The sequence below is a fragment of the Equus caballus genome, chromosome 25 (assembly GCF_041296265.1).
Source record: "Equus caballus isolate H_3958 breed thoroughbred chromosome 25, TB-T2T, whole genome shotgun sequence".
In the NCBI taxonomy this organism is placed as follows: Eukaryota; Metazoa; Chordata; class Mammalia; order Perissodactyla; family Equidae; genus Equus; species Equus caballus.
The window spans coordinates 27,398,133-27,418,917 of NC_091708.1; the positions used below are offsets into that span (position 1 = coordinate 27,398,133).

General features: G+C 57.1%; 1 protein-coding gene across 16 annotated transcripts in view; it reads right to left on the reverse strand.

Annotated features, from left to right (window-relative positions):
* Window positions 1-20,785, reverse strand: part of AKNA (AT-hook transcription factor) — a 103,376-nt gene that overhangs the window by 79,001 nt on the left and 3,590 nt on the right. For 6 of the 16 annotated variants that reach the window (XR_011432631.1, XM_070251683.1, XM_023628729.2 and 3 more), the window contains exons 2-4: window positions 9,428-9,814; window positions 5,237-6,303; window positions 3,188-3,262 (exon numbers count right to left, since the gene is read on the reverse strand). Coding sequence is in view for 15 of the 16 variants with exons in the window: in XM_070251683.1 (XP_070107784.1) it covers window positions 3,188-3,262; window positions 5,237-6,303; window positions 9,428-9,761 (1,476 nt within the window). In the remaining variant the exon portion in view is untranslated. Of the gene's footprint in view, window positions 1-3,187; window positions 3,263-5,236; window positions 6,304-9,427; window positions 9,815-14,586; window positions 14,726-17,364; window positions 17,469-20,785 lie in introns of those variants that run through there. The other 10 variants (XM_070251686.1, XM_070251685.1, XM_023628733.2 and 7 more) reach the window with 5 other exon arrangements.

Below are 20,785 nucleotides of genomic sequence, written 5' to 3' on the forward strand. Positions count from 1 at the left end.
AGGGGTTAATCAGGCCCCTGGGTGGGGGGTGGGCCAGCGAGTGTGGGAAACATTGGGTTAAGTGACTATTCTCTGCACAGATGGGTTTCTCTCTGCCTTTAAAATGCTAATGGCTTTATGAATGGGGCGGGGAGGGGAGGGAGGGGGAGAACAGGAAGTGCTTCCCCACCTCCTCTGAACGTTCACGCCCCCGCCCCTGCCCCCACCCCCACCCCACCGCTCCACCCGGGCTTCTGGACCAACCAGCAACCAGCAGAACGCTCGCTTTAGGAAAGGCAGCGTGGTGTCATCCCCCATTCTTTCTGGGGTAATTTCTGGTCTCCTCAGCCCCTCCAGGCCCCCCTGCAGCTGAGATGGGGGACCGGGGCAGCAGGGAGGTGGCAGCGCACAGCTGACGCTCAAAACCACCATAAACTCTGGTGAGACACCCGCCTGCTTTAGAGAACGGAGCCCGGCAGGGACCCCCGACCAACCCAGGCTTCTGCCCGCAGCCTTCCAGCCCCAAGGCCAGGCTCCGGATCCAGGGGTGCTCCCCAGCCAGGCCCCGGGATGCCCTGGTCAGCCTCCCCAGCTGTAGACCCCGAAATTATCTAGTCTGGCTCTGCCGGAGAGTGTGGTGGCAATAGTGGGCTTTCGGGCCACACCGCTGGGCTCTGGGACCTACTTGTTGAGTGATCTTGGGCAAATTACTGAACCTCTCTGTGCCTCAGTTTCCCCAACGGTAAATCACTTAGGACAGCAGTCAGTAACCATCACGTATTATTATTGTTATCACTCTAACACCCTCATTCCTCCTGTCCCTGTGCCTCTACCACAGGCCCAGAGCCAGGGCCTGCCGGCTCACCCAGGCATGGGGCAAAGAGCACCCACTCCGGAATCAGACAGACACGGGTTTAACCCCCAACTCTCAACCCCTTACCAGCTGGGGCTGTTGAGCAAACCCCACCACCGGCCTGACGGGGCTCCAGTGAGGTGGCCCTGGCAGTGCACTTGGCCAGGCACCCTTCACTGCTCTGCCAAGGCCAGTCTCCCGCCCCAGGGCCCCACCGGGCCTGGCCTGGGTATCTGGGGCAACGTCCCCAGCCTGGCTCCCTCGCATGAGGTCCAGCCCTGCCCCTGGGGGCTCTGAGTAGAGTTACCGGGGAGCCGTCCAGAAGCAGTAACCCTTCCGTGAATAGGGACCCTGGCACAGGCTGGGAGTAGGAAGCCACTTGGTGTCTCCCAACCTCTGGGGCGTAGCGTCTACAAAACCCTGGACAAAGTGGGAAGCCTGGCTCCTCCAGGCCCCATGGGACCCGGCGAATCCCCTCCCCACTCAGGCTCCATCCCCCTCAGCACGTTGGAACAGTGGGCTCTGACTGTACTGCTGCCCCAGGGCGGCTGTGAGACAGGGGTGCCACAGAGCATTGTCCTGCCTCCAGCAGAGGCCAGCTGACCTGTGCTCACCCATCAATGGAGGAGAATCTACGGGCCAAGGAATCTTCTTCCAGAGAGCTGACGCGGGACCAATCCCAGCCTCGCCCATCTTCCCTCCTGTGCACCCCTCACACACACACAGGGGTCTGGGTCACCAGCCAGGCCTGGGGGACTGCATATGGGGTGGCCCTGAGTCCCGACCACTGGGTCAGGGAGCGCCCATGAGAGGAGGCAGCACACTGTCCACCCCTGCCAGGGCCCACACAGTGCCTGGCACACACAGGCACGCAACAGACACCTTCATGTTAATACTGTTAGTAATAATAATATTGCCCCTCTCGTAGGAGGCACTTGCCAGGTGCCAGCTCCATGCTTTCCATATACTGACTCACCCCCTTAAATAAGTAAAGGAGGAAGGAAGGGAAGGAGGGAGGAGATGCTCCGAGCCTCTGCCCCTGACCATGACCTTCAGCAGCCTCGGCCCCTCCTGGGGACCTGGTTCCCCATCTGTAAGATGAGATGCGGGAGCTGAAGGTTTGCACCTGATGACCAGTTCCTTTCCCCTCGGACCTTCTAGGAGTCTGCCGCCATGAGAATGTGGTTTCCCCGGGGAAGATGCCTCGCCAAGCCCCCTCTTCTGTCCTCGCCCAGCACCCCCTCCCTTCTGCCCCTAAACCGCACTCAGCATTGCAGAGAGCTGGAAGGAGCCTCAGGACATCAGGCAGAGCCGCTGGCTCCCAGGAGGACGGCCTGACTAACCCCTATCACAGAGGTGCCAGGGTGGCCGGGATGGGAAGGGACCTGCCTGGGTCAAGAGGCAAGTATGGGGACAAAGTGGGACTCATGCTCCTAGAACAGGGCCCCTTCCATTTTCTCATCTTCTCAACAAGGCTGCCTCCGCCCACACTTCGCAGAACCCTCCAGATGGTTGAGAGCCCCCTCCCTGCCCCGCCCCCCCCCAACCCCGCGCTGTGATGGGGGAGGGGGCCTGGAGCTCGACAGGGGCAGGCCAGCCTGGGGACGCTGGGGAGGGGGCTGAGCCTGACGGAGGGTCCACATCTCTGCACCTCAGCTCCCATCCCCCCCTGCTCCCTGTTGTCTGATGGGGCAAGAGCAGGGTAGAGGAAGCAGGAAGCCACAAGGGGCTGCAGGGGCCCCACTTCCTGTCTCACCCCAGAAAAGGGGAAGGTCCCAAGTGCAGAACTCACAGCCTCCTCTCAAGTCGAGGTGGGGGCTGGGTGGGATGGAGGCAGATCGATTTCCCATCCATACTCCCCCTGCCCGCACACGGGGCATCCAGGCCGGGGGTGAGACAGCCGGGAAGGAGAAAAGCAAAGGTGTGACCCAGGGAGGATCAGGCCCAGGAAACAAGTACCAAGAGCTGAGCAGAAATTCTGTGCTACTCTCTTAAGGCTCAGAGGGCCCCAGCAACTTCCTCAAGGTCACACAGCAAGTCAGTAATTGAGCCAGGAGTTGAGCCCAGGTGGTCTCATGCCAGAGCTCATCTAGAAGGTGAGAGCTTCTGGTGAAATTCCTGGCTACCCCGGATTCTAGGGTTCAAGGACTTCAAAGATCCTCAACCGTAAAGGACACTGAGCCCAGAGAGGGCAAGGTCGCTGCCCAAGGTCACAGAGGGACCTTGTGGTAGAATGAGGACTGGGTTCCACTGTCCCCAGGGTCTCAGGAGGCAGTGGCCCCTCTTGAAGACGATGGGAAAGTGTCATCTTGGGGGGACCCCGGGCCTACACGCCCACCCCACCCCAGCCTGTACCTTGGCCCCGAGGCGCAGCTGGTCGATGGTGTTCTCGGCCTCAGCGTACTTGGTGAGGAGCTTGTGGTAGTCCTCCTGCAGGAAGGGACAGCAACGCGGTCACTCGCCCAGGCTCCTCGCTGTGGGACCCCCGGCAGGGAACCCACCCCACCAAAGGCAGCTTCTGCGTTCCTCAAAGTGGAAGAGCTCAATGGTGGGTGCTGAGCAGACCCCTTCAGACTCACGTGCAGTACAGACCCCGCTGCCCACATTCCAGAGTGTCAGAGACAGGAGGTCAACTCATCCACTGTCCCCAACAACCAGTCTGGGACGCGAGGCTCTGGCTGGTTTACCTTGATGCATGACCCCCATTCCAGAGGAGCACAGTTTCTTGCTTATTTGTCCCAACCGCCGGCCCGTCTGTCAGCTCTGAGTGCTCAGGCCCATTCAGCCTTCCCCACGGCCCTATTCCCCGTAATTAAGCAGCATGTGCTTCCTAAGTGTTGTGTTTTTGTGTTGTTGTTGAGGAAGATTAGCCCTGAGCTAACTGCTGCCAATCCTCTTTTTGCTGAGGAAGACTGGCCCTGAGCTAACATCCGTGACCATCTTCCTCTACTTTATATGTGGGACGTCTATCACAGCATGGCTTGCCAAGCGGTGCCATGTCCACACCCGGGATCCGAACCAGCAAACCCTGGGCCGCTGAAGCGGAATGTGCAAACTTAACCACTGAGCCACCGGGCCGGCCCCTCATAAGTGTTTTTTAATGGCTGAGTGAATCATCCAAGGATCCCTTGGTGGGAAAACAGAAGACTTGCACATCACAGTTGCATGGGCTCAGAATCACAACTTCCCTCACACAAAACGGAGGGGCTTCATTCAAGCATGTCACGTCCATCACTGGTCACCTGTGAAGGATGCTAGGGAACTGGCACGTGGTTCTGAAAACTGGTCATGAGAACGACAGGATCAAGCATTTTCCCCGTCTTTCGCATGAGAGCGAGACCTTGGTAACCAAATAGATGATGAAAGTTTGACTTTATAAAAGATTTCCGGCAAATCAATGCAGACAGAATGACGGTGTTACAATACTGCCACTCTGTCGCCCCAGTGGCCTGGAGGGACTGGATCAAGGCAATGACCACCAGTGGCCGCCAGCATCACGAATGAGGGACCAGCAGGCATCCCATCCTTCCTGAAGGGACCGCCTATGACGTGCTCTTGCCCAAACACCCCTGCCTGCACGGGGCTCCCGGTCTAAAGGGGAAATAAACAGATTCTAGCCCAGCCCAACAACATACAGGACAAAGAGAGGGCAAAATGAAGAGACGTCAGAGGATGCATCAGCAAGGTCCAGAATGTGGGAGATGCTACACGACAGAACTGCATCCTCAACACATAAACAACAAGGAAGAAAGAGATTTGAAAAGAAATGCACAAAAAAGATGGTGGGGGGAAACTTGAAAGACACACTGGGGAATGCAACACAACTGAGCAGTGTTTGGACCCTGATTTGAACAAACTGAAACCAAGAAGCCATTTGCGAGACACATAGGAGATCTGAACACTGACTGGCTATTGGACACTATTAAGGAACAGGCGTTAACTTTTAGGTATGATAATGGTATTGTGGTTATATTTAAAGTAAAATCCTTATTTTTAGATGTATGTGCTAAAATATTTTCGGGTAAAGTGATTAGAAGCCTGAAATTTGCTTCAAAATACTCCAGTAAGGCGAGTCGGGTAAGGGGTGAGGCCATAGATGAAAAGGGTTGCCGGGAGCTGGGTGATGGGGACATGGGTGGAAGCCAGGTGACGGGTACAGGGGGTTCATTATATGACTTTTCGCCTTGTATAACTTTTGCATTTTTTTCCCAGCAGAAGTTAAAAATAAACAAACAGGACGACCCTTGCAGCGTGAATGCTGAGCAAAGGGCTTGGGGTACAACCCTCCCTCCACCAGGAAGGGGCTCCTGGGCCAGCCCCAAGGCCCCCCACCCACCCACTCAGCCTCCAACCCAGGCCAGCAGGTGCCTTGGTGACACGTCTACAGAAATGAATCCGGCTCACCTGGAGTTGATGGACCAGCTTGGTGGCTTGTTCAGGTGTCTGAAATTCTTGCGGTACCCTGGTGATGGGGTGGGCGGGTGGTGGGTCCTTCCCCAGGCAGGCTTCTCCACTGCTCAACAGCACCTCCTGCACGATCTCGGCAGGTGACTTGAAGATCAGCGGCCTGGCAGGGCCCTGAGGCTCCCTGCTGTGGCTCCTGGCCTTGGGGGGCCGGTAGCTCTCATCTTTGGGGAACCTCACCCGGGGTCCCACCTTGGAGAAATCGGGCAGCGGGTAGTTCAGCCGCCCCCGGCCGTACTTGGGGGTATCAGAAGATGAGTGGCCAGCCAGAGTGGCTCCCTGCCTGGGTGGCGGCCTGTCCTGCCGGGCGGGCCTTGGCGGAGAATTCAGGGGGCTGATGGTACCGGTGAATCGGGAAGGGAGCGGCTTCGGTGATGGCCGGGTCCGCTTCCAGGCTCTGTCCCTGGGCTGAGGGCAGGAGAGGCTGGTGGCTTCTCTCCTCCATGCACCTGCAGGACACCGGAGGCTGTGGGCCGGGGATGCTGAAGAGTCCTGGAACTCCAAGGGGGTTGCCACAGCAACGCTTCCCCCAGTTCTGTCGTCCGCATCTAGGAGGTGGTGGCTGGGGCTCTGTGATAAAGTTTCTGCCAGGGCGGTGGGTTGGGGGACACTGGTGTCTCCGTCCCAGGTGGAATCAAGGCTGTCACTGGGGTGGTCAAGGCTCACGGTCCCACTGCTCCAGGACCTAACAGAGCTGAGATCAACAGTTGGGTTGACCTCAGAATGTTCTGGAAGTTTGTCTCCACTGGCTTGTTTACCAGAAGCCACCCAGCCTGTGGCCTGACTCCACCCCTGAGCCACGGGGCTGGCGTTTCCATCGCCCCCCGAGCTGAGATCAGTCTCACGCTCCAATCTCGGGGAGCTCTCTCCAGCTGGCTCGACCTCGGGACCTCCGAGCGCCTCATCTGGCTCCTCCTCAGTCACGTCTGCTTGAGGATGCTGCTGGGGGAGCCAGTTGAGAGGCAAGTTGGAACTTTCTGGGCCGTCCACATCCTCTGCTTCGAATTCTGAAATGACAGGTCATCGCTTAGCAGGTCCCGGGTCTGGACTCTGTGTGACGTTGCCCAAGTCATCTCACCCCTCTGGGCTTTCACTTCCTCATCACACAGTGATGGCAAGAACCCCAGTGAGCCCCCCATATGGCCAAGTCCTTACCTAACTCCTCCTCTAGTTGTCTCAAAGGTCCTCCAAACTCAAACCTCAAACCTCAAACCCGGTTGTCCCCCCAGTGTGTCCCGTCTCAGCAAATGGCGACACCATCCCATCCAGTTGCACCAGACAGAAACCTGGGAGGCATCTTTGCCATCTCTCTCCCTCTGACCCCCATAATCCAATCTGTCATCGGGTCCTGTCACGATCACCTCCTACAGAGCTCTCAAACTTATCCACTGCTCGGAAGTCCAGCACCACCACCTCTGCCCAAGCCAACATCCTCTCTTGCCTGGACCACTGCAGTAGCCGCCTAATCATCTCAATCCTCCCCCTCATCTCCCACCTGAAACTCACCAATACCTTCCTGTTGTTCCCAGGTAGAGCTGAACCTTTAATCTGGTCCTCAGGTCCCTGCCTCTGGCCCCCACTGGCTCTCCTGATCCATCTCCCTCAGTCTCTCCCTGCTCTAGTCATGCCACATTTTCTCCCACCACAGGGCCTTTGAACATGCTGATCCCCCTGCCAGGGTCTTCTCTCCCTCCCTTTGCCTAGTTAACTCCTATTTGTCCTTCAGGCATTAGCTCAACCTTGACCTCATCAAGGAAGTCGTCTCGGATCTCCCTAACTAGCTCCAATTCTCCATCTGAAAGGCTTTAAATAGGACTGAATACTTCTCTTTTGAAATACAGCTGCAGTTTTCCATTTATGCATGTGATTGTTTCATTAATATTTTTCCTTCCCCACTACACTGTAAGCTCCAGGAGGGCAAGGATGCCTTCTGTTTTTGTTTACTATTGTATTTGCAGAGTAGGTGCTCAATATTTGTTGACTGAGTGGAAAGAATGAAAGAAGGGAGGGAGGGAGGACAACAAGGTACTCAAAGTTCCCAGAAAATAGATAGTTGTTGTAATTATTACATGGTAGGTGCTCAAGAAATACTCATCCATCCACCTATCCACCTGCCCACTCACCACTGATCCACCCATCCATTCTTTCAATCATCCATCCATCCACCTATCCACCCACCCACTCACCCATCCACCACCCACCCACCCATCTATCCATCTACTTATCCACTGACCCACTCACCCATCCACCACCCACCCACCCATCTATCCATCTACTTATCCACTGACCCACTCACCCATCCATCACCCACCCACATATTCATCCATCTACCTATCCATCACCCCCCCCAGCCATCTATTTATCCATCTACTTATCCACCCACCCACTCACCCATCCATCATCTGCCCATCCATCTATCCATCTACTTATCCACTGACCCACTCACCTATCCATCACCACTCACCCATCCATCCATTTACCTATCCATCACTCGCCCACCCATCTATGCATCATCCATGCAGCCAATGTTTATTAGCATCCACTCTGTCCTAGACCCGGTGTCAGCCTCTGGGATAGAGCTCAGGTTTCGTGAGACACGATCTGGATACCGCCAAGCACAGCCTCTGCTCTGGCCACACGCACCTCTGTCATAACCCTTGTATCGCTCCCTGCTCCCCCATGCTCTTTCCCCTACCCTTGGCACCTCCACGTCTTCCTGCTCCTTAAAATCCCCTTCAGCCAGCCACTCTTGTTTACAGCAGCACATTTGAAGCCCAGAGAGGTTAAGTAACTTGCCAAAGATCACACAGTGGTTCAGAGCAGTCCCAGACCTAGAACCCAGGTCCCAGCCACACAGGCCAGTTAGTCTCTGCTGCTGGGGGTCATGCGATGGGGTGAAGACAGTGGGCTTTGGAGCCAGGGAGCCCTGGTCCCATCCTGGCTCCTCGGATCCCTCCCTGGGAGCCACGGGCAAGGAGCTGACCTCTCTGAGAGTCCATACTCCAGCTGGAGGCTAGTCCATCCAAGGGTGGTGAGGGCAAAAGGAGATGTGGCCTGTGCCCTGGTACCCAGTAAGGGCACAGGCCAGGCAGCATCTGTTACATCACAGCAGGGGTTACCACGTGCCCTCAGGAAGAGGTGCCCCTGCCCTGTCATCCCAGTGCATCCCGGCCACCGTGCCCTGAGGGAGAGCTCGGAAACGGCTCCCAAGCAGGGAGCTGTGGGCCAACCCCACCTTAAGAAGACCAGGCATGAGGACCTTTGGGGTAACGACATCAGCCACCATCAGCCTAATGGCTTCTCTGCCATCCACGTGGTGCCTGCCTGATTCACAGACTCCTGAGCCGGGGCGATTCACCCCCGTTCCCAGTACAACAGGCACCACATACAAGCTCTTCCTATTCTCAGCGGTATTACCGCTCCCATTTCACAGACAGGGACTCCAAAACTCAGAGAGGAGCAGGGACTCGCCCAGCCAGACTAGGAATTCAGTCTAAGTTGGTCTTGACGCAAAGGGAACAGTTATTCCAGAAAGCAAGGGGTGCCAGCCTTCCCGGTGGCTAATTGGGAATTGTAAAAATTTTAAAATGGGCCTAAAGCTTGGACAGAGCAATTTACATTAGCAAGGATCTTATCAAATCAAGTGCACAGAGAGGTACTAATAACATTCATCTCTGCATTATTTACCATAGCAAAAACCGGAAACTACCTAAATGCCCAGCGGTAAGAGATTGGCCAACAAATTACAGACCATCCACACCACAGACTTCCCACACAGGCAACAGGAATGCCCTGTGGAAGACAATTTGAGGAGCTGGGAAAATGCTCCTATTAAGTTATGAAAAGCAGGTTACAAGATAGTTTAGAAGATTCTTCCATATTCATATTACATTTGTATAGATATGCATATGGAAAAGAGTAATTTTTAGTTTTTCCTGTTTTTGCTCCTATTTTCTGATTTTTCTGCAATGGACAGCATCACTTGGGGAATTTAAATCTTTTAAAGTTTTTAATCACGGACTCCATAGATTGTAATTTAAAAAATTTCTAGAACTCCCTCCCGCTCCCCTCCTCCTGCCAGGAGGTGGGACATTTGGGGGTCACCGACGTGGGTCTGGGGGCCAGTCTCACCCTCTCCTGCAGACTCTCCGGATCCGGAATCCTGGCGCCCGTCGGGCCGCGGCTCCGCATCCCACTCCAGCGGCTGCAGGCGCTGCTGGGCCAGGTGGAAGTCGTCTAGGAGCTCGGGGCTGGTGGCCTTGGCAAAGGGGCCCTCCTCTCCCCAGCTGTGTGGGCCGCACCCATCCGCCTCCTGCTGCTCCTCGGCCCAGGCCCAGCGCCGCCGCCGGGACCCCTCCCCCAGGCCCGGCCCGGCCCAGTGGACCTGCGTCCCCGAGCTGGCCATGGGGCCCGGCCTGTACTTCACCTGGGCTGCTTCATCCTCGGGAGACAGGGCTGCCACCATGGGCACCAGAGTCACCGCCGGCTCCTCTCAGCACCAACCATCCTGCCTGCAGCCTGGCGGGGACACAATCAAAGGACAGCATTACTCGTCCAGTCCCCTCCTCTTTTCAGAACAAGAAGTCACCAGCAGGAACTCTGGAATCAGAGACACTGGCTCAGCCCCTTGAGGCTATGTGACCTTGGGCAAGTCACTGTGCCCTCACTTCCTTCACCAGCAAAACTGGGATGGTAATTCTCTCCTGCGAGAGTTTGGAGAAGCACCTGAGACAGAGGGTGAGCGGTCCAGCGGCCGGCACACCGGCAGGTGTTCAAGGCGTGCTAGCAGTGGGCACTGTGTGCAGCCTCCAGGCGTGGGGCACAGGCCACATTCACGTGGGAATGGAGAACCGACTGCAAACCGAGGTGAGAAATGATGGGGGGCATGGGAGGGGTCCAGTGCAGGCCTAGGAAGTCGGGGAATGTCCTGTTGTGAAGCCACTTCCTCTGGAAGGTCCCCTAACCCCCCATCGGGTAACAATTCAGATTGGGAGTGGGGGAACAGTGAAAAGAACATTCCAGTAGCCAAAAGAATTGAAAACAGAGGTTCAAACAAATATATGTCCCCACATGTTCACAGCAGCACTATTCACAAGAGCCAAAAGCTGGAAACAGCCCAAATGTTCCTCCATGTTTGACTGGATAAACAATTTGTGGTATACACACATGTGGAATATTACTCGGCCATGAAAAAGGAATGGAGGGCTGACCCCCGCCCCCGACAAGGGTGAATCTCGAAAACATTATGGTAAGTGAAAGATGCCAGTCACAAAAGGTCACAAATAGTTTGATTCCTTCTATATGAAATAACCCAAATAGGTAAATCCACAGAGAGAAAGCAGACTGGCGGTTCCCAGGAGCTGAGGGAGGCGGGAATGGGGAGTGACTGCTGAGCGGGCACAGGTTTCTCTCTGGGGTGATGAAAATGTTTCGGAACTAGACAGAGGTGGTGGATACACAACATTCTAAACAGACGAAATGCAGCTGAGCTCTGTTCACTCTAAAATGGTTAATTTTATGTTAAGTGAAGTTCACGTCAATCAAAAAAAAGAGCATATTCCAGCAGGGGGACCAGCGAGCACAAAGGCCCTGGGTAGGGGGGGGCGCTCTAGAAGTGGTTTATGGATGGCGATGGTACAGGGCAGGGGCTGGGCGCCTTGGCAGAGACAGTGCGGGCAAGGGGAGGTGGTGGCCCCACCCGGGCGCCCCCCCCCCCCCGGTTCTGTTCAGGTGTTGGAAGCACATCCCAGGCCGGAGAGAGCACGTCGAGGTCCGGCTTAGAAGCGTCTCTCCGGCTACTCAGGAGAGTGAACCAGACGCGGCGAGCCTGGGCACAGAGGGACCTGTGGCGGCGGAAGGGCCCTCCTCTCCCTCGCATCTCCTCCCGCCTCCTCCTGTCCCACCCTCCCGCTGTGGCCGACACCACCCCCCCCAAGAGCCTCCTCTGTGGCAGGCACGAAGCCCCACGGGGGTCAGGACAAGCTGGGTGGAAGGTCACCTGGCGGCCCAGGTCGCGGCTCTTTCCTCCAGGGGCCAGAGACAACGGAGGGTAACCCCAGGCCTCAGGAACAGACGCGTCTGTGTGCACCCCTGTGGCCTCGTGAGCGCTTGCGTCAGGGTCAAAGCCTCGATTTGCACATTGAGAAAAGTCAGCAGGCAACTATTTCTGGACAGAAGGTTCCCCAGGGAACTCGCAGCCAGGGAAGCGCTGAGTGCCCCAGGGTAGGGGACAGACAGGGAAACAGTCCCCCCTGTCTCCTTGGACAGGGCCTCTGTCCTCTCCCCCGGCACCCAGAATTTCCTCCAGGTCCCCCTGGGAGCCCCCCACGACCCCCACCTGTGGGCTGTGTCTGGAGGCCGTACCCACATCTTCTCCCTCTGCCCTAACCCCGAACAGGTGAGCAGTTCGCCGGAGGACTGTTTCTCCCCCGAGGTCAGGGTGGCAGAGTGACCTGGCCGAGATCACCCTTTGGTGACAGAGCATGACTTGGAACTGTCAATTTTGGCCCGGTGCTCTCCAAAAAAAAATTTTTTAAATCACACAACTCGTTAGTCAAAATATATTTGCTGGCGCACCCAATATACGTTTCTTTTAACTTTATATACACGTATTCTCATAACACATTATGTGCATTAGAAAAAATATATCCAAAAATGGGTTTTTTAAAAGATGTGGTAGAAAATAAATATTTTAAAGAGAAATTCTAATCCTTGTTTCCTACACTTTCTAGGGGGCCTGTGCCCCTCTTGGGAGTCCCTGCTGGTGGGCCTTAAGCTCCAGTGTTCTTACGAATCCTCTGAGAATACAGATTCCTAGGCTGACCCAAAGTGGCCCTGGGGGAGGGCCCAGGAGTCTGCATTTTCCACCATCGCCCCAGGCAAGGCCCGCCCTTTGCCCGTGAGGCCTCTCTGCTCCTGCCACCACGGCAGGTACGAGAGGCGCTAAGACCCGTTGCTTTTCTCATTCCGAAACTTCCGCCAAACAAGGGGCCGGGGGAGTTGTGTGGTTTTTTGACTTTTTCAAGGGCTTTTTTCTAGCCAAGCCACAGAGCAGCCTGCCCAATCACAGAGGCCTCCGGGCGCACAAAGAGGAAGATCCCGTCTCCTGGGATGACTCAGTCATCACAGAAATCTCACTGTGACCAGGGGAAGCCTGATGTCAGAGGCAGTTGTGGTCCCTAGCTGGACTTTTGCACATGCTCCCCAGGCCCCAAAACCTGTGAGCCTCTCCTGAGTGAGGACTCTGTCTTCCATGCAAGACACGGCCCTCGGTGCCACGGAGCCTGGGGCCGGTCAGTCAGCTAGTCAGTCAACAAACACACATGAGTGCCAACCACATGGCAACCTCAGGCTGGGACAAGGACAGGCACTCAGTTGGCTGCTGTGAAAGAGAAGCAGGCCGGGCGACCGGAGACCAGGTTCTGGGCCTGGTGCTGCTACTCCACAGTGAACTGCTGCGCTTACGTTTTCGTCACTGTGAAACGGAGAAATGCCACCTGCTCTTGTGACCGCAAGGCGGTATCGCCCTGTTTGGGCGGGCTGGGGGCTAGGGGACCGGCTAAATGAACTTTGAGATTCCTGCTGACTCATCGGCTCCCGGGGGCAACAGCCTCAGATCCGTGAACCCCCTCCCTCCTCCCTGAGGTCCCATTTCAGAGTAACAAAGATAGTATTGAGCACCCGGTGGGCACAAATTAACTTTAAGAACCTCGGACTGTGCGCCAGCACCACATGAGACACAAGGAATACAGAAAAGAGGAAAAGTGTTCCAAAACTTCAAATGGGGGGTCCCTTCCAGCAGAGGCATTAAAGAAGGAAGCATTAAGTCGGGGTTGAGAGACAAAGGGGATTTGGGGGAGAAGAACGGAGTTGGGCATTCCCGGCAGAGGGAACAGCATAGGCAAAGGCACAGAGGTCTGAGAGCATGAACAGAACTTGACAGCTCCGGGTAGGGGTCCTCGAATGGCAGGCAAAGGCAGCGTTGCTCCAGCCAGCCTTCCTTAGGGCAGTGGGTTGGCTCCAGCCTCCAGCTGCGTGAACTAGGGGCTGAGCCCAGGAGAGTCCCGTTAGCACTGAGTCCCCTCAAAGGCTGGGCTGTGGGGGTCCGGGTCCCCTGCCAGCCGTGGAGCGACCAGCGCCACAAGGAAGCGTCAACCAGTCCCCTCTCCTTTTGTAGTCTCCCCACTCCAACGGCGCCAGCCCTGCCCCGACTCTCTCTTGGGGTCTATGAGACCCCTGTGGTCTCTCTCTCCAGTTCCCGAGCGGGTCGGCCACCCCCACAGGGCTTCTCTGCCCCCTCGGCGGCTCCAAGCCTGAGGACCCTTCCCTTTATGGCTCTAACTCCTGGTTTCTCCTCTGCCAACTGCCGCCATGCAGCCCGGCGCTGCCTCCCCATGCCTTCTGAAGCCCCTTCCCATCCAGCGAGGGCTGTCCAGGCACCCCCGCTGCTCCCACCCGGACCCTGACATCTCCCAGATGCAGAAACTGAGCCACAGAGGAGCGGTCGGCTCTCATAGGACCTCGAGCCAGGAAGTGTGGCCCCAGGGTGCTGTGCTTCTGAAACCAAGTCCATCAGACTTGGGGGTGGGGCAAGAGGAAGGGGAAGGAAGACAGCCCCCATATCAAGTGGCCCGGCTCCTCCGAACTCGGCTGCCCTCCCTGAACAGCTGCTGAGCACAGACCTGTGTTCTCAGGGGTCCCCGCCAGCTGTGCAGAAACGAGTCCTCCAGCCACCGCCCCCCCGCACGTACCCCCGCCTGCCCCCAGCTCCCTCCAGCAGCAGAGGCCGAGGAGAGAGAGGAAAGATGCCCCGGCTACTGCGGACTCCAGTCCCGCCAGCCGGAAGAGCTGGGCTGCATCTGCCGGACCCTCCCTGGCTCCGCTCCTTGCCCTTAGTGGCAGAGGGGGCCATTCTCTAGTTGGGGGGACCCCTTGCTGCCTGCTCCTCATCGGGCATCACGTCTGGGGCCCCTTAGCAGCTGTGGGACGAACTCTGCATGTGCAGCTGAGGACGCCCCAGGCACAGAGAGGGACCAGCGCTCATCCAAGTGCACACAGATCAGAATCAGAGCTCGGAGCGGAACCCAGCATCCCGAGACTTGACAAAACCCCCCTAAAATGCCCCCGGCCCCGGGCGCCGGGTGCCCCTCCTCTGGGAGAGAAGTAACGCAGCTGTCGCTGTCGTAGCTGCAACTTCCTGGCTGGGCTGGTCCAGCCGCCCCGGACTGTCCCAAAGTCTGTGACTGGCCCGTCCAGAGGGAATGGCCTACCCGCCCTCCTCAGCTCCCTACCTCTCTCGGGCTCCACCACCATCCCGCGGCCCCAGCTCAGGGGACCCACGTGTGAGGTCTTTGTTCCAAACCTGGGGAGCCCCCTGCCTCCATGGCGCGCTGGCCCGCCTCCAGGCTGCTCTGCCAGCCCGAGCAGCAGCTCACAGCCGAGCATCGCTCCCCGCCTCCGCCCCCCTGCCCCAGCTGCGGCTGCGGCCGCCTCGCCTGGCAGGAAGCGCCCAGACTGATTTCCTACAAGTGTTTGTCAGAAGGAGGGGGTTTGTCTGCGCAGAGTGCGAGCGAGCGGGAGGAGCTTTACCCCGTGCAGGGCTTCGGCGAGGCCCAGGAAGGACTTGTGGAAACTTCGCAGGATGGGGACCATCTCAGCCAAAATACGGCTTGGGCGGACTGAAGCCCAGAGAAGGTCAGAGGCGAGGCCAAGGTCACACAGCATGCTGAGCCTGAAAAGAGGCCTCTAGCAGTTTCAACCCTCTGGGAGCTTTTTCTACAACCCTTGTCCTGTAGGGTGTGAGCTTGGCCAAGATTCCCTTCCTCATGAGGCCTCCAAGCTCAGACTGGATGCTTGTTTGGCAACCTTCCAGCCCTGACGCTCTGTCCCATGTGTGACCCAACATCTCAGGGAGGCTGCAATGACTCCTGCCATCCCACCCACTGTCCTCGCCCCAAGCTGGGCCTGCAGCTACTGTGGGATTTCCCCGGCGGCATGGAGTGCGGAACTGGCTGATCAGGCAAATGTTCCCTGTTGTTCCCAGGACTCATCAGAGGGTAAGCTGCCTTTTCCCAAGCCCCCCTCGTCCTGTTTCTCATTCGACGGGTACTTACTGAGCTCCTACTGTGTGCCGGGTGCTTTTCAAGGTGCTGGGAATATGGCACAAGACAGACTAAGCCCTGGCTCCACTCTAGCAGAGACACAGACAACAAACAGACACAGAGAGAGCTGTGAACAAGATGGGGAGGGGGCAACGGCGTCGGGATCCACAGCCGGCTGCTCTTGGTAATCCTGATGCCCGGGGTTCACCCAGGCCCACAGAATCAGTCTCTGGTCATCGGCGAATTTAAAGTGTCCGAGGGGACTGGGACAGGCGGCCCTGGTGGAGAACCCCCAGGTCAGAGAGTAACGGGGTGGGGAGGAGGGTGTGGGGACAGCCAAGAAGGTCTCTGTAGGAAGGTGACATTCGAGCAACGGACCCGAAGGACGAGAGGGGCAGGAGCGGGCCACAAGAAGGGCTGGCGGCAGAGTATTCTGGAAGGGCTTTCCAGCTGGGGAACAGCGAAGCTGTGTGCCCAGAGCCAGCGAGCCAAGCCGGAGATGGGGGGCGTGGGGTGGGGGGAGCAGCTCGGGCTCCAGGCCCCGTAAGTGGCTCCCCACTCTGGCCCCGCCCAGGAGCCAGGGATTCCGGTTCAGGAAACAAAAAGAAAAAGGAAAAAACTGTGGCCTCTGTGTCGCCCCCAAAGCCCTCCAGGTGATCCACCTGCACAGCCAGGTCTGGGAACCACCAGCGTGGAGAGAAAAGGGGATCTGAGAGTCAGTGCAGACCTGGGCTCCAATCCCGCCCCGCCTCCTGCTGCTTCTGTGACCTTTCAGGCTCCAACTTTCTGAGCCTCAGTTTCTCCATCTGAGAAATGGGGATCAGGAGAGTAGCCAGCCCACAGGGCTGCTGCCCGGATTCAAGCAGCCCAACCCTGCAGAGGGCAGAGCAGGGGCCTGGGACATGAATGAATGAAGGGATGAATGAATGGACTTCCCCGAGGTCCACCTGTGACAACCTGGCAGAGCCAGGGCCAGAACCAGGCACCCTCCTCCAACAGTCACCCCCCACACCCCCTTCCCTGCCTTGTACCCACAGCCCCCAGCCCCACGTGGAGCAGAGCCAAACCCTAATGAGGCCCCTCCCTGCCAGCTCCGGCAACCCTGTGGGCCATTGTGCGAAGGGCGGGCTCCCCTGACACCCGTCACTCACTTGCCCTCCCTCCCTGGCCAATAACCCAGGCAGGACTGCCATCAACGCCAGGTGGCTGCCAGGCACGCCCCCTGGCCCCTGGATAACCCCAAACTCATCTCAGGGTGGCTCCGAACCCCCCGGAAAACAGCCTTCTGTGCGGCACACTCTGTTCCATCTCCTCGCCACCGCCGAGCCTCAACCCCCTCCTCCCTGCCTTTGCCCGTGCGGTGCCTCCTCCAGGCACCATCTCCACCCACAGGCCGAATTCTACTTAACTGAAGCTACACGTCCGAAACGGGGCCCTCCACGCCCATCTCTCCCCGGACGCTCCCAGGTGCACAAGCCAGACCGACTGTCATCCTGGACACTTGCCTCTCCCTGACAGCCCCTCACCAGACATCGGCAACTCCGACTGAGTTTATTTCCTCAAGCTCAGCAGGGTCTGCCCATCTCCGCGCCCCTACGAGCCCTCCTGCAAGTGCCCTTCCCGGACAGCTCTTGCATTCCTCCATCTGTTCCTCTCACTCACCAAAGGCGTCTTCCCGAGACAACAGCGTCCAGACCCAGCCGCTCCGTGCCTGCAACACTCGGAGAGCTGCCCATCGCGGAGAAAGATGCAGGGACTCCGTCCCCTGGCAGCCACCCTGCCTCCTCTCCCTCCACCGGTCCCCCTCCACCCTCCCTTGGCCACACGGGCTCCGTGCCATTCCTGGGACAAACGCACGGTGCTCTCCTCATCGCCCAACCCCACTCTTCTTCTCCCTGTTAACTCCAGGCGACCTGTAGCTCTCAGCCCTGGGCGCTGGGAGGTGGGGGGGCCTCCCCGGGGACTCACCATGTGGAGGTAGCGGCAGGTCTGGCTCCCTGACGACGGGGTTCTGGGAAGCGCTGGTGATGGCAGTGCCCATGCAGCACAGGTCCTGACCCGCAGTCAGGGCACTGCAAACAAACGCTGTGTGATCTACGGAATCCAGCCCGAGCCTAGCCCGGCTTCGGCCCTCACAACTACCCAGCGTGGCCGGTGTGACGTCCCCGTTTTACAGGCCGGTAAACTGAGTCCCCGAGAGGCCAAGCAACTCGCCCACAGTCACGGAGCCAGCGAGTGCCGGCGGACATTCAAATCCACAAAGACTGACTCTGAAGGACCACGCTCGGTGCTCGCACTGTCACAGCCCGCAGGAGAGCGCTGCTACCCAGGCCGGATGAGACCCGGGTTCTAACTTGATAAGAGGCTCTGGCCCCACACAGAGCCTGCTGGTTTTCTAAAGCGCTCTCTCATCCTTCAAGCCCTCAGTGCTTAAGACCAGCCTTGGGAAGCAGGCAGGACAGGTGGAGGAGGCCATCGTAGAGGTGGGGAAACTGAGGCTCAGAGATGGGGAAGCGATTGTGCCCGGTCACCCAGGAAAAACAAACAAACAAAACACCTTGGGCCCCATTAGGAGGCCTGAGTACTTTTTGGCCAGAATCTTGCCCACGTCCGGCTGTGTCTTCATCATCCTGCCGTGCTGACCACAGGAGCCCATCGAGCCTTTGGCCATTTGTCCCCTCTGGCCCCTGGGTCACAATGCTCTAACGCCACCCGCTGTCCCACTGCCCCCCGCCCCACCACCCCTCCGTCCTCCCTCCCTCCACAGTCACTCCTGAGCCCCGCTAGGTGCCGGCACGGCGACCACACTGCAGGTGAGTCTGTCTGTCTTGAAGCCTCCAGTGCCGCCCCGGACACGGCCCAGGACCGGACGGCCATCACTGGTTGACGTGACGAGCCCTGGACAGTCAGTCACTCCTGCACACAAGGTCCTGAGATGCCCAGGGGTACTGTGGGACCATCAGTCTTCTCAGTCACCCTGGGGGGCACCAGGGGCGGGTAACTTCAGGATCCTGGGGGCCGAAGGTGAGGTTATTCCGTCCTCGGCCCTCCTTGAGCTCCCAACACCTCCTGGCCCTGGGAGAGAGACGAAACCCCACCCGGAAGTCGCCCACTCCCTGCGGCCCAGGTGGCTGCATTTACCCCCGCAGTTAAAATCCAGAGGGGCGGAGGAGATGGTGAGGGTCTCAGAGGGGACCGAGACGAACCAGCGGAAGCCTGGCTTGGGAAGTGGAGACCCGTGTTCCAGCCTGAGTGACACTGGACAAGCATCTTCCCCTCTCTTAGCTTTGTAACCTTGGGGCTTAATGAGATTCTCTCTGGGGGTCTCAGAAATGACCTTCCAGCACTCAGTCTCCCGGGTTCATTTGATTCCACTTGCCCACGGAAGCAGAAACGCGTGAACATGGGAGGCTCCAGGCCGCAGGGATTGAAGGCACATGGGCTTTATGGGCAGAGACCTCCAGGTTCTCTCTTGAAAGCTGTGTGGCCTTGGGTAAGTTGCTTAACCTCTCTGAACCCAAGATTCCTTATCTGTAAAATGAGGGGTAATACTAACTTTACAGTTTCCTTGGGATGAGAAAGGAGACTGCATGCCTATGTCCTGGCCCAGTGCCCAGCTGGCACAGAGCTCACCCACAAATGACTCTGGCCACATCCGTGAAACGCCCATATGGCCTGCTCCCTGCAGGACCAAGTTTAATCTTCAAGGCTCTGGAGCTTCCTCAGTATCAGCCACAGATCCAGCTTTGGGTCCTGGACCCAAAAGGGACAGCCAGCCTCCCCAAGTGGAGAAAAATGTGCCATCACCCTGGGACCCTCTTCCCTGGGGCCCCCAACTACCTGCAGGGGTCATTGGCCCAGCTGTGTCCCTGCCCTGAACAGTTAAGGGGGGGAGGAAACGGGCCTTCCTCAGCCAACTGAACCGTGGGTTACGAGGAAGGTGTGGCCACCGGGAGGAAAACACACCCAAGCACGCACACACCCACCTCACACCCACATACACACCGAAATTCACGCCCCTTGAAAAGCAGCAGACGAAAAACTGTGCATGTGCCAGGGAGGCACTGCTGACAGCATTACGATGTCACAGCCTTTCCGCGGCTGAGGACGCAATTATTTAACCTCATGCCACCCCAAGGAGGGGAGAACGGTTACGCCCGCTTCACAGGAGGGGAGGCTGGGTTTGAACCGAGCTGTCTGAATCCAGACAGTACGATCTTAACCACTTTGCGACTGAACCTCGAAGTGGGTTAAAAGGCTGGAAACAACCTCGCTGTCCAGTAACAGGGGATCGTTGAAATAAATTATAACTCCACTCAAAGGAAGATCAGGCAGCTATTAAAAGTCAAACGGTAGAAGAAAATGAAGTGATGTAAAAAATTGTGATATGTTATGTGAACAAGCCGGTTATAATATAATATAGATCTAGTTTGAGTCCATTAAAGAAAAAAACAGTGAAATATGGAGGAAGGGAAGGAAAGGAGGGAGGGAGGGAGGGAGGAAGGGAAAAAGAGAGACAAAGGTGCTCCAAACTATTTACAATAATCACCACTCACTGGTAGAACTATAGGCAAGTTTATTCTTTATCCTTACGTGTATTTGCTAAAACTAAGAGTTGCTTTAAAAATAAGAGTAAAACAAATATTTACTATTCTTTTTTTTTTTGAGGAAGATTAGCCCTGAGCTAACACCTGTCACCAATCCTCCTCTTTTTGCTGAGGAAGACTGGCCCTGAGCTAACATCCGTGCCCATCTTCCTCTACTTTATATGTGGGACGCCTGCCCCAGCATGGCTTGCCAAGCGGTGCCATGTCCACACCCGGGATCCAAACCAGTGAACCCCAGGCCACCGAAGCAGAATGTGCGAACTTAACCTCTGCGCCAACGGGCCAGCCCCAATATTTACTATTCTTAAAAAAACAAAACAGGGGCTGGCCCCGTGGCCGAGTGGTTAAGTTCGCGCGCTCCGCTGCAGGCGGCCCAGTGTTTCATTGGTTCGAATCCTGGGTGCGGACATGGCACTGCTCATCAAACCATGCTGAGGAGAGTCCCACATGCCACAACTAGAAGGACCCACAACGAAGAATATACAACTATGTACTGGGGGGCTTTGGGGAGAAAAAGGAAAAAAATAAAATCTTAAAAAAAAAACCAAAAAAACCCCAAACAAACGTAAGCCATCACTGAGCACATCTGTGAAGTGCTCCATTCTTCTGAGGCCTGGGGCACGCCCCTTGTCAGTTTCCCGCCCATGAAAGTTGGGAAGGGTGGCCTGGCTCTGTGAAACTCTTTGCAGCTCTGACATCTGGTGACATTCGGTGACATTCTGTGACAACTCCCATCCCACATCTTTCTCTTTTTAAACTCTGATACTGTGCATTCTTTCTTG